Here is a 13,405-nt window from a genome sequence, read left to right as displayed (position 1 = left end):
GCCCCTATGGTGCCAGAACAGCAAAAAAAAACAAAACACATGGCATACCATTTTGGAAACTAGACCCCTTGAGGAACGTAACAAGGGATAAAGTGAGCCTTAATACCCCACAGGTGTTTCACGACTTTTGGATATGTAAAAAATATATATTTTTTTTCACTAAAATGTGTGTTTCCCCCCAAATTTCACATTTTTGCAAGGCGGGCGAACATACAATTTTGGAAACTAGACCCCTCACAGAATGTAATGAGGGGTACAGTGAGCATTTACCCCCCACTGGTGTCTGACAGATCTTTGGAACAGTGGGCTGTGCAAAATTTTTCATTTTCACGGACCACTGTTCCAAACATCTGTCAGACACCTGTGGGGTGTAAATTCTCACTGAACCCCTTATTACATTCCATGAGGGGTGTAGTTTCCAAAATGGGGTCACATGAGGGTGTGTTTTTTTTTTTGCGTTTGTCAGAACCGCTGTAACAATCAGCCACCTCTGTGCAAATCACCTCAAATGTACATGGCGCACTCTCCCTTCTGGGCCTTGTTGTGCGCCCCCAGAGCACTTTGCGCCCACATATGGGGTATCTCCGTACTCAGGAGAAATTGTGTTACCAATTTTCCCTCATACCTCTTGTGAAAAAAAGTATAGGGCAACACCAGCATGTTAGTGTAAAAAAAAAAATAAACATTTTTACACTAACATGCTGGTGTAGACCCCAACTGTTCCTTTTCATAAGGGGTAAAAGGAGAAAAGGCCCCCCAAAATTTGTTAGGCAATTTCTCCCGAGTACGGCGATACCCCATATGTGACCCTATTCTGTTACCTTGAAATACGACAGGGCTCCAAAGTGAGAGCGCCATGCGCATTTGAGGCCTGAATTAGGGACTTGCATTGGGGTGGACATAGGGGTATTCTACGCCAGTGATTCCCAAACAGGGTGCCTCCAGCTGTTGCTAAAATCCCAGCATGCTTGGACAGTCAATTGCTGTCCAGAAATGCTGGGAATTTTTGTTTTGCAACAGCTGGAGGCTCCATCTTAGAAACACTGCCGTACAATACGTTTTTCATTTTTATTGGGGAGGGGGGTGGTAGGGGGGACAGTGTACATGTGTATATGTAGTGTTTTACTCTTTATTTTATGTTAGTGTAGTGTAGTGTAGTGTTTTTAGGTTACATTCACACTGGCGGCAGATTACACTGAGTCTCCCGCTAGGAGTTTGAGCTGCGGCAGAAAATTTGCTGCAGCTCAAATTTGTAGCGGGGAACTCACTGTAATCTGCCGCCAGTGTGAATGTAGCCTGTACATTCAAATGGGAGGGGGGTCAAAACTACAACTCCCAGCATGCACTGACAGACCATGCATGCTGGGAGTTGTAGTTTTGCAACAGCTGGAGGCACACTGGCTGGAAAACCTTGAGTTAGGTTCTATGACCTAACTCAGTATTTTCCAACCAGTGTGCCTCCAGCTGTTGCAAAACTACAACTCCCAGCATGTACTGCTTGCGGAAGGGCATGCTGGGAGATGTAGTTATGCAATGGCTTGAGGCATGCAAGTACAACTCCCAGCATGCCAAGACAGCCTTATGCTGTTCCTGAATGCTGGGAGTTGTAGTTTTGCAAGATTTAGAGGGGTTCAGGTTGTAAATCACTGTCCAGTGATCACAAAACTGTGGCCCTCCAGATGTTCCAAAACTACAACTTGCAGCATGCCCAGACAGCAAACTGCTGTCTGGGCATGCTGAGAGTTGTAGTTTTGCAACATCTGGAGGGCTACAGTTTGAGACCACTTAGTGATCTACAACCTGAACCCCTCTAAATATTGCAAAACTACAAGTCCCAGCATGCCCACACAGCAAACAGCTGTCTGGGCATACTGGGAGTTGTAGTTTTGCAACATCTGGAGGGCCACGGTTTAGAGACCACTGTAAACTGTGGCCCTCCGGATGTTGCTAGGCAACAACTCATCTAGCAGGACCCGGAAGTATTGCTGCCGCCGCACGTGGGGGAGGATCGCGCTCGGGGAGCCGGTATCCAGGTAAGGGACCTTCGGCGCCGACCTTCCCTGGACGGTTCCCCCGTTTTGCCTGGACACCGATAGGTGGGCAAAGCGGGGGAACCGAACTTTAACCCCCCCCCTCCAGGTCTGCTATCAGTCGGTCGCTCGGCCGACCAAAAGCAGGGATAGGAGGGGTGGCACCCCTGCCACCAAACTCCTATCCCTTCAGGGGGATCGAGGGTGTCTCGGACACCCCCGATCCCTCTTATTTCCCGGGTCACAGTGACCCGTATGACCCGGAATCGCGCAGATCGCAGGTCTGAATTGACCTGCGATTTGCGCGCATCGCGGTCATGGGGGGGGGGGGGGGTCTCAGGACCCCCCTCGGCGATGTGCCAGGATGCCTGCTGTTAGATAACAGCAGTCATCTCGGCCCGATCACCGCTACCGGTGACGCGGCGCTCTTGGAACCCCGCGACGCACATGTACGTCGCAGCGCGCCAAGTGACACTTCGCGGCGCCGTACTTGTACGTCGCTCGTCGTGAAGGGGTTAAGTAAGACAATTACATTCTAAGAGCAGACATACAAATTGCATATTATATGATTGCAAACATTTTAATCCCACCAAATCTTGGGGAAATATAAGCCCCCTGGTCAATTTGGGAATGCTGTAAAACATAGAAATTCCTCATTTAATACAGATTGGTAAAACCCCCCACTACTTTTTAGTCCAGACCATTGGACTGTCCTGTGAAGAACTGGGCTTGTTAAACAGTATGGAGAAGTGAAAAAGAATTGCACTTTGTCACTTACTTGTTTCCTAGTTTCTTGCACCGCTCCATCATTTCAGTCAGTAGAGACTGTCAAGTGATTAAGAAGAATATTACTCAGAGCTCCAGGACCTTAGCGCTTATATATATATATATATATATATATATACACATACATATTATATATATATATATATATATATATATATATATATATATATATATATATATATACATACACACAAAATTATTAACCAAAATGGAACCTCTAAAACATAGCTTTTAATGTGTCACACACAGTTACAAAAAGTGATATATAAAAAAATTGTACAAATAATTCCGTCATCATACGGCCCAACATCCAAGATATTAGTTTATAACCGCACACATCCAATATTAATTGGATCCAAAAAATGTGTACCATTCATCTAATGTCTAAGAAAAGTTGGTAACGCACACACATGTTACCGTCTTTTCAGAGACATTAGACGAATGGTACAAATTTTTGGGAAACAATTAATATTGAGGATATTAAGGACTGTGCGGTTATAAACCAATATCTTGGATGTTGGACCGTATGACGACGGAATTTTTACTACAATCACTTTTTGTAACTGTGTGTATTTTTAAAGACACATTAAAAGCTGTGTTTTAGAGGTTCCCTATTGGTTAATAATTTTTTGTATCTATTTTGGGAGACCTAACCATATATCCCTTGAAGAATTCGGTGGGTGTATATATATATATATATAACTATTATACAGCAAACAGTAAAAGTCTGATCTTGACTTATTACAGATAGATAGATAGAAATTTGGGAAAGCAGTAATTCTAGCTGTGTTTCCCAACCAGGGTGCCTCCAGCTGTTCCAAAACTACAACTTCCAGCATGCCCGGACAGCATTTGGCTGTCCGGGCATGCTGGGAGTTGTAGTTTAGCAACAGCTGGGGGCACCCTGGTTGGGAAACACTGTTCTAGCTATTGATAACCCGTGTAGAAGCTGAAGTCATAGACACACTGGTTGCCACCTGGTTTTCACATATTTAAATTTATTTTCTTCTTTTTTTTATCAGAGGATAAACTTCTTCTTACCTGGCATGTATTGATTTAAAATTGAAAAAAAAAACATTGAATATATGGCAAAATATAGAAGAATTACTATGGAAAATACAGTTTTGTCATAATGTTAAAGGGTCGTTCCCATCTTATGGGCATGGTATGTCCATAGGATACTCCATAAATGTCTGACAGGTGCAGGTCCCACCTCTGGAACCCCAACTACCTTTAAAACAAAGCCCTCTCTACCCAGTCCCGTCAGAATGCAGTGGTCAGAGATGTCAGGGATTATGGAACAGTCAAACAAGCAGTTTTGCACCATTTCATAAATGTGAATGGGAGTTACAGACACTTCCAGTAAATGTTGCTTCTGTAATCCTGGCTACCTGTGGACCCCACATTCTGATATGAATACCTCTTTATGGTCTATTCACACGTACAGTATTCTGTGCGGATTTTCTGCTGCAGATTTCAATGGAAACTGAACACAGCTTGAAATCCTGGGCATCAAATCTGCGCAGAATACTGTACGTGTGAATAGCCCCTTAAACTGCCTCAGAAAAGCGTTCTCCTATATTCAATCTTGTTTATGGAAATTCAACAAAAAAACCAATCCGACACTTACATCTGGAGCACGATAAGCAATGCAACGCAACATCCAGTCTATGGCAGGAGAATACAGGGTGAGGTAAATGGGAATCTCCACAGCTTGTACCGCCAGCTGGTTCTGTACTGTGTCACTGTGAATCTGAACACAATACTGTAATCTTAGTATGAGCTATAACTTTATGGCGATATTAAACATTACACCAAATCTATATTTCTTAGCACCGCATTTACAGACACTGAAACACTGACTATAAAGCTGTATTTCTTACTTGTTTAAAGGTGAGCAGGAAATCAAAAAAGTTCTGGTTGAGATTCTCCTTGATGTGAGGAGCCACTTCCATACCAACCTATAACACATCAAAACATGGCACCTACATGTGTCTAAAATATGGTTACAATATATGTATTACTGTATGCATGCACTACCGGTAATTACAGCTATCCGTACCCTGCACAGGTAAGCTCGAGCATATACAGACACCAGGGGATCTCCAATGCCTTTGATCATGGATGTCAGCCGGGGAAGAGACTCAGATATCCCACTGTAATAGAGACAGATTCCATAACTTTACTTTATATCTGAATACTAACACAGAGAGCAGTCCTTTGTCTTCACTGCAGACATTCATAGAACATGCAATAGTACTATGTACAAAAAACGGTCCTCACAAATAGGTCTTGAAACTAGGACACTTTGGGGGAAATTTATCAAAACCTGTGAGGATGAAAAGTTGCTGAGTTGCCCATAGCAACCAATCAGATCGCTTCTTTCATTTTTGAAAAGTCTTCTGAAAAATGAAAGATGCGATCTGATTGGTTGCTATGGGCAACTCAGCAACTTTTCCTCTGGACAGGTTTTGATAAATCTCCCCCTTTGTCTTTTTGTTATATAAAGTGATGTAAAATGTAGTTTTAAGAGAGGTGCCGACTTATACATCACCGGTAACGATTAGGAAATACAAGGCAATGCCAACTGGAGGTAATTCACTGACAAATAAGGCACAAATGGCTTACAGCACTTTCAAAATATGCCCTGGGGTGCTGTGTAGCTGACATGGTTGAGTGTATGCTAACATTAATCTTTTTTGGTACTACAGTCCAAAGCATCACTGTCATTTGAATACATTTTGACATGTTGTTCAGGCATATTAAAAGTTTAGATTGCACCAGGTCTCAGTCCTGAGCTGGGTGACGTGCACAGCAGCAGGCGCCTTACTCCCCGGCTGTCACGCAAACCTGACCCTTTCACTGCATTATTCTATGTAGTAAAAAGGTCAGACACAGCAGCCAGCCTGGGAGAAAAAGTGCTACAGCACACTTTATAGGGTTATAACTCGAAATTGAGAGCTGATTTCAGGACTGAGACCCGGTGCGATCTAAACTTTTGTCAACTTGTCAAATGTTTATTTAAATGATAGTGACACTTTTAAGTAACTCTGCCACATCACAGGTGTAGACAGGTGTCTAGGAGGGGGTCTAGGATAAGCCGTCAGTATTTGACTTAAGGGTTTGACTGGGGAACCCTCATTCACTTGCATTTGAGTCATGAATGAGTACAGTGGTGTTATCATTGGATCAATTACACATTGATGGTAGGTCCTGGGAATGCCCCACCAATATTTAAACACTCACACAAAAAAATTGTATACAGAAAAATCCTGCACCCCATCACAATGAGCTAATGAACTTACATTTTAGAGAGAAATTTGTTACATTTTAGAATGGCCGCCTCTACGTAACTGGATAGGAGAAAGGTTAAGGATATTGCAAAAAAAAAAAATTTATAATAATAAAAAGATTAGTACACAAACACTTAGGGTGCATGCACACCACATTTTCACTGTACAGGTGCCGGATCCGGCTGGGGAAGGTAAAACCGTGCACTCCCGTACCCCGACACCGGCTGGGGTACCGGAGCGCACGATTTTACCCTCCTCCAGCCGGATCCGGCACCCGCACAGTGAAAACGTTGTGTGCATGCACCACCATTTATCAATAGAAACAGAAACTACAAGGCTCAAGATAAATAAAAGGTGTTATTCTAAAAATAAATAAAGGGATTATCCCAATATTGAACGTTATCTTCACATGCTCAGCAATCACTCCATTGACTATCCACATGGCTTCCAAAGATTTACCAATTCAGCATTCAGCAACGTTGCCTTAGCACATTGAAGTCCAAAAGAGAATAAATGGATCGATGGCTACCGCTCCATTCACCCACAGGACAACTGACCTCTTTTTTTTGTTATTAGTGGGGGTTTCAGCAGGAAGACCCCTAGCCGATTACCTAGTTACTCTCTTATCCTGTGGATGGGGGATTATTTTTAATCTTGTGAAAAAAAAAATTCTAGCCCTAAGTAAGAGTTACATTTTGTACATGCGACAGCTGCTACACTAAGCATGAAATATGCTGTAAATGACTATAATTTTCTATACTCTGCCTGGTACTTAATAAATAAAACATACATATGAAATCATTTAAAAGAACATTAAACTTTGAAAAAAAAAAAAGAGAAAAGTAAACACCTGTCAATTACTGTGGGTGCGTGAGATGGGGGGCAGGACTCAATTTCAGAGTCCTGACATTTAACCAGCTTTTAACTGAAAAATCCTGAACTTGGATTATAAAAAAGAATTCCATGACTCTACTTGTTGATGGCCTGGTGTTACTACAGAGTCCTAATTAAAAGTAGAGCAAATAGAGCATAGCCTGCAATGTTTTCTTATTCTTATAAAGGATACAATCTTGGAACAAGTTCCCGGATGGACGCAATCTTGAAAAACCAATTCAAACAAGTCTCCTTGGCTGTATCATTTACATTATCTGGGGTAAAATTAGCTGCAAATATTTTTAAGGAAGATATAATAACAAGTCATAAGTAAAGTAAAAGAAGTATCAATGCAAAGTGTCTGTAACTATAAATAATACCAAAACAACTTGAAAAACAAATGTATCATTATAATATGTAAACTGCACAACATTACATTGTAAGTAGCACAGTGTATCCATCAGGAAGTTTCAGAGGGCTCTGCTATACAGTCCATCTCTTTAGCAGTACCCTGAACCTGAAAATGTAGGCCGACCACCTAGGCAAATTTAAAGGAGTTGTGTAATATGCATAATCACTCATAATATGCCACTTTAAGTAGGCTGGGCTGCAACGCCAGGCATAGCCCATAATGGTGCCAATCAGATACAACCCAATAACCTGTCAAGGTGGTGTAGACCTGCACATCTCTGCATGCAAAGGACAGAGCAAGAAGAGCAATTAGCCAATAAAACTCCCATACATTTTAAAAAAAAAGAAAAAGAAAAGATTAATAACATGACGTACCAGGCCAAGTGGTTCTATTATCCATACACATAGACAGTATACGCTCATAGACCAGTTTTCCTGTAAAACAAATTGTAACTATCAAACATAAACATCATAGATTGGTCCTATGTAAAACCCACCCGCGGATTCATTGAGCGGCACACGCCTAAACTAACCACTGAACTGCTGCGGAGATCAGAGCCACTTATTCTTTTCCTCTCTCCTGCACATAGCAGTACCGTATGTAAGTCCTGCCCCCAGTTCCTTTGCTACATCTTAGCTTGTTACTAGTCATAGAATTATCCTAACAGGCCTTGGAAGCAGAGCTTAGACACCAAGTGGCAAAGACTAGATTTTTTTCTCTGGAGGAAGGAGTTTGGTAAATAAAAGTAATTTGAAAACAAGTCAGGAATCACAAAAACTATCAAAATGGAGTGGAGTTTTTGAAACAAAACTATTTAAATCCTCAGAAATTTAAAGGGGTATTCCAGGCCAAAACTTTTTTTTATATATCAACTGGCTCCGGAAAGTATAACAGATTTGTAAATTACTTCTATTAAAAAATCTTAATCCTTCCAAGTTATTAGCTTCTGAAGTTGAGTTGTTTTTTTCTGTCTAACTGCTCTCTGATGACTCACGTCCCGGGAGCTGTGCAGTTCCTATGGGGATATTCTCCCATCATGCACAGCTCCAGGGACATGACATCATCATTGAGCAGTTAGTCAGAAAACTTCAGAAGCTAATAACTATTGGAAGGATTAAGATTTTTTTAATAGAAGTAATTTACAAATCTGTTTAACTTTCCGGAGCCAGTTGATATATATATAAAAAAGATTTCGCCTGGAATACCCCTTTAAATATCAGGCCTGCTTACATCCAGGGGCTAAAAACCTGTCCAGATCATGACATTTTAACCTCTGTGGGGGTCCCCGCAATCACAAAGTGATGGCATATTCCAGAAATAAGCCAAAATTGTACCCTTTTAACCCCTTAAGGACTAGGGATTGACTGATATCGATTTTTTAGGGCCGATGCCGATAATCTGTGACCTTTCAGGCCGATGGCAGATAACTTATACCGATATTCCAGTATAAGTTATGGGCTATTTCCCCCCAACCACAGCCCCCCCAACCCCCCACCCGGCCCCGCAGAAGCCACTGCAGATCAATGAGTTAAAGCGGGGGCTTTAAATAAATGAACTGCAGCGGCTTTTGCGGGGCCAGAGACCGCCGCCCTCTTCTCTCCCCCTGCCTGTCCTGGGGTCCTCCCTAGTCCAACCACCACCGCTGCCGAATTGCCTCCCCCATCCCCAGTTTTATAATTACCTGTTCCCGGGACCCACGCTACTTCTGGCTCCGGCGGCGTCCTGAGCTGTCACTGTGCGCGCTGACGGTGACGTCACTCGTAATTGTGCAGCGCAGCATGCAGGAAGCCGCAGGAGCCAGAAGCAGCGCGGACCCCGGGAACAGGTAATTATAAAACCGGGGATGGGGGAGGCAATGGGGCAGTGGCGGGGGTCTCTGGCCGGGGAGGCGAGGCGGGGGTGCGATATTGTCCAAAATCGCGATAATCATTCGATCCCTGTTAAGGACTAAGGATCGACCAATATCGAATTTTTAGGGCCGATACAGATAATTTGCGATCTTTCAGGCCGATAGCCAATAACTTATACCGATATTCCGGTATAAGTTATCGGCTATTTCACCAGTCCCCCTCCCTATTAAGGACGGAGCGTATTTCTGTTTTTGCACTTTCGTTTTTTCTTCCTTACATTTTAAAAATCATAACCCTTTCAATTTTGCACCTAATAATCCATATGATGGCTTATTTTTGGCCACTAATTCTACTTTGTGATGACATCAGTCATTTTACCCAAATATCTACAGCGGAAAGGAAGAAAAAAATCATTGTGCGACAAAATGGAAGAATTTTTTTTTTTTACTTTTGGGGGCTTCAGTTTCTATGCAACAAATTTTTCGGTAAAAATGACACCTTATCTTTATTCTGTAGATCCATACGGTTAAAATAATACCCTACATATATAGGTTTGATTTTGTATTACTTCTGAAAAAAATCATAACTACATGCAGGAAAATGTATACGTTTAAAATGGTCCTTTTCTGACCTTATAACTTTTTTTATAAACGTCCATATGCGCTAAGGGGTTAAGGGTACAATAAAATTTGTCTCTGCAGTCCCCTATATCATCATTATATGAAAATGTCATAATATAAAAAGCAAATATGAATAAGGAGATTTTTATGCTTACCGTAAAATCTCTTTCTCAAAGGATCCATTGGGGGACACAGACCATGGGACACAGACCATGGGACACAGACCATGGGACACAGACCATGGTATATGCTGCTGTCTCTAGGAGGCTTGACACTATGGCAACAGAAAAGTCGGCTCCTCTCAGCAGGGTATATCTGCCCACAGGCACCTGAGGTAATCAGTTTTAGTCCCAGAGCAATAGGAGAAGACCGACAGGTCAAGAGAAAAACCACAAACTGTCCGAGCAACCAGAAGAAAAAGGTAACTGAACACACCCTCGGACAGATAACTGAAATATGAACACCAGAAAAAGGGTGGGCGCTGTGTCCCCCAATCGATCCTTTGAGAAAGAGATTTTACGGTAAGCATAAAAATCTCCTTTTCTCTATCGGCTCCATTGGGGGACACAGACCATGGGATGTACCAAAGCCGTCCTTTGGGTGGGTAAGGAAATCAATCAGGTGGATCAGTCAGGTGGATGGCTGGACCTTACGGCCCAGAGGAGCATCAGCTGATGCAAAGGTATGAATCTGGTAGGACCTTGTGAAAGTGTGCAAAGACGGCCACGTGGACGCTTTACAGAACTGCGAGGCCGAAGCCACGTAGCGGAGTGCCCAGGATGCCCCGAAAAACGGGTGGAATGAGCCAAAACCCTGAAGGGTGGGATCTTCCCCTTGCAGCAGTAAGCTTCCGAAATAGCAGAACCGATCCACCGAAAAACCGTAGAAGCAGGTTGTCCTGTACGACGCCCTTCCAGAAAAAAAAAAAGGGAGTCACACTGCCGAAAGGAAAGAGTGACTGAGAGACAAGTCCGAACAGGCCTCACCACAACCAAGTGGTGGAGCAAACGCTCCCAGGGATGAGAAGGGGCCAGACAAAAGGATGGTAGGATGATGTCCTCATTGAGATGAAAAAATCAAAACCATCTCAGGAAAGAAGGACGGACCTGGACGGAAAACAACTTGTCCTGGTATACAACGGAGGTAAGAGAAATAAGGAACGCCACCTTCCGGGAAAGGAGGCGAAGAGAAACGTCCCTGAGAGGTTCAAAAGGGGCACCTCACAGGGCACCTAAGACCAAGTGTAAGTCACAAGGGAAAGAAGGGGACCGATAGGGAGGGGCAGCTTGTGCTACTCCCTGAACCAGGTTCAGACATGATAATTGAACGCCAGAGGACGTTGAAAAAGAATGGAAAGGGCCGAACCTTTGACCCTTAAGGGAGCTGAAAGTCAACCCTTGGGCCAACCCCGACTGGAAAGGGGTCAGGGAAGGAAAACCACGACCGGAGAAAAAGGCTGAGTTTCACACCAATGAGAATAAGACCGCCAGGTATGGTGGTAAATCTTGCAGAGGAAGGCTTGTGTGCCCTCAGCATGGTGTGAACCACTCGGGAAGAGAAACCTCAAAAGGTCCTCAGAACCGCTGTCTCAACCGCCACGCCATCCAAAGCAGAGATGGTAAATAGGGGTGGCACAGAAGACCTGAGATAAGAGGTCTAGACGATAGAGAAGGCGCAGCGTTAAGTCGTTCAGGAGCCTAACCACAACGACGTACCACGCCCGCCAGGGCCAGACTGGGCCACGAGAATGGTGGAAACGCCCTCTGCTGAGAGTTTCCTCACGGCCCCGGAAAGGGAGGAAACAGATAAGGTAGGGCAAAGCCCGACCAAGAGAGAGGAACGCTTCGGTTGTGGCGGGACGAGCAGAGGTCCACGCCTGGAGCGCCCCAGGGGTTGCAGATCACTGCAAGCATCTCCGGATGTGGGGACGACTCGCCTTGGACGACTGAGGACCGGCTGAGAAGACCATATCCTAGAGACACCTGGAATGAAGATAGCTGAGATGGCTGGAAACCTGAGTTCCGCCCAGAAGGGAATTTCTCAAGAAGCAAGCAAACAAAGGATCGCCCTAGGCCCCAACATGTTGAAGGGGAAAAGGGCTTCTCGGGGGACCAAGGCCCCAGACCGGCCGGTCCCTGAAAACACCTCCCCAGCCCGACAGACTGGTAGGGAGGGGCAGGAAGGAGCGCCCCTGAAAAAAAACAGGGGGGGGGAACAAAGCCACCATAGAAGGGACCGACAAGACTGTCGAGAGAGAACGATCTTGCGGTCGAGAGACAATGGAGACCTGTCCCACCGGAAGAGAATCACCAGTTGAAGAGGTCGGTGATGAAACTGGGCAAATGGCACGGCCTCCACGGCCGCCGCTAACCGACCCAGGACATCCATGCAAAAGCGAATGGAAACTGGAGCAGGGTGCCGAAGTCATCGGACTCTTGATAAGAGAGTCAGCCAATTGGTCGGCGGAGTCGAAAGCGAGTGCGGTTGGACTTGTCCCGATTGACCATCCAACTGAAGTGAGACAAGGTCTGAAGGTTGAGATTAAGACTCTCCAGGATCTGGGCCCTGGCTGGAGCTCTGATCAGGAGGTCGTCAAAGTAAGGAATCACGGAAACAACAGTTGTCCGTAAAAGGGCTATCACAGGCGCCAGGACTTTGGTAAAGGTCCACGGAGAAGTGGTCAGACCGAAATGGAGAGCCACAATAGAAAATGACCGTCCGGAACTGCAAAGCGGAGGTACCGCTGATGACCGGGAAACAATGAGATGTGGAGGCATGCATCCTTGATGTCCACCGAGGAACGAGAACTCCCAGTGAACCATGGACGCCAGCACCGAACGGAGAGACTCCATTCGGGATGGAAAAGCAGAAGATGCTGGCTGATACTCTCGAGAACCAAGATTGGGCGAACAGAAACGCCTTTCTTGGAGACCATAAAGAGGTTGGAATAAACCTCGAAAACGTTCCCCTGAAGGAACCGGGACAATTACTCCCTGGATAAAAAAAAGGAGCTGGAGCGCTCTCCTAACTGCCTTCGCTAGAGAGGGGAATCGGAGGGTCCAGGAAAGAAAAAGGCAATCCCATGGAAGGGAAGCAAATTCGATCCTGTATCCGTTGAATACCACATCCCTGACCAGGGAATCCTGAGTGTGTGTGTGGTCCAGGCATCCCGGAAGAATAAGAGACGACCAACCACCCGAGAAAGGTTGGCGGGTGGGGGGCGGGCGACCCTTCAGTCTGAGGAAGGCTTACGGGTGCCCGATGGGGCCAGAAATCGTCCGGAACGGATAGCCGACCTCCGGGAGGGACAGGTCCGGAAGGAGGGAGCCCTCTTCCCGTGAAGGCACCTGGCTGGACCCTTTGTTGGTACCAAAGGTCCGCAGAATCGTAAGGAGGACTTACGACGGAAAGCAGTTCTGTGAGCCTTATCCAGAGGTAATAAAGAACTCTTTTCCACCCGTCGCCTCACTTCCTGAGGGCAGCGTTCACATTCCAGTCTTTAAGCCACATGGAGGAACGGTGGCTACCAGGTAGCTTGTGG

General features: G+C 44.9%; 1 protein-coding gene across 1 annotated transcript in view; it reads right to left on the bottom strand.

Annotated features, from left to right (window-relative positions):
- The window catches only part of VPS35L (VPS35 endosomal protein sorting factor like), a 169,770-nt gene that overhangs the window by 91,209 nt on the left and 65,156 nt on the right, over nucleotides 1-13,405 (bottom strand). The window contains exons 9-15 of the mRNA XM_056535528.1: nucleotides 7,769-7,828; nucleotides 7,176-7,272; nucleotides 6,122-6,169; nucleotides 4,879-4,972; nucleotides 4,700-4,777; nucleotides 4,447-4,569; nucleotides 2,809-2,855 (exon numbers count right to left, since the gene is read on the bottom strand). Of these exons, the coding sequence (XP_056391503.1) occupies nucleotides 2,809-2,855; nucleotides 4,447-4,569; nucleotides 4,700-4,777; nucleotides 4,879-4,972; nucleotides 6,122-6,169; nucleotides 7,176-7,272; nucleotides 7,769-7,828 (547 nt within the window). The remainder of the gene's footprint in view (nucleotides 1-2,808; nucleotides 2,856-4,446; nucleotides 4,570-4,699; nucleotides 4,778-4,878; nucleotides 4,973-6,121; nucleotides 6,170-7,175; nucleotides 7,273-7,768; nucleotides 7,829-13,405) is intronic.

This window comes from Hyla sarda, chromosome 8, assembly GCF_029499605.1.
Source record: "Hyla sarda isolate aHylSar1 chromosome 8, aHylSar1.hap1, whole genome shotgun sequence".
In the NCBI taxonomy this organism is placed as follows: domain Eukaryota; kingdom Metazoa; phylum Chordata; class Amphibia; order Anura; family Hylidae; genus Hyla; species Hyla sarda.
The sequence above is the reverse complement of the archived record's forward strand: the minus strand, read 5'-3'. Positions and strand labels throughout refer to the sequence as shown.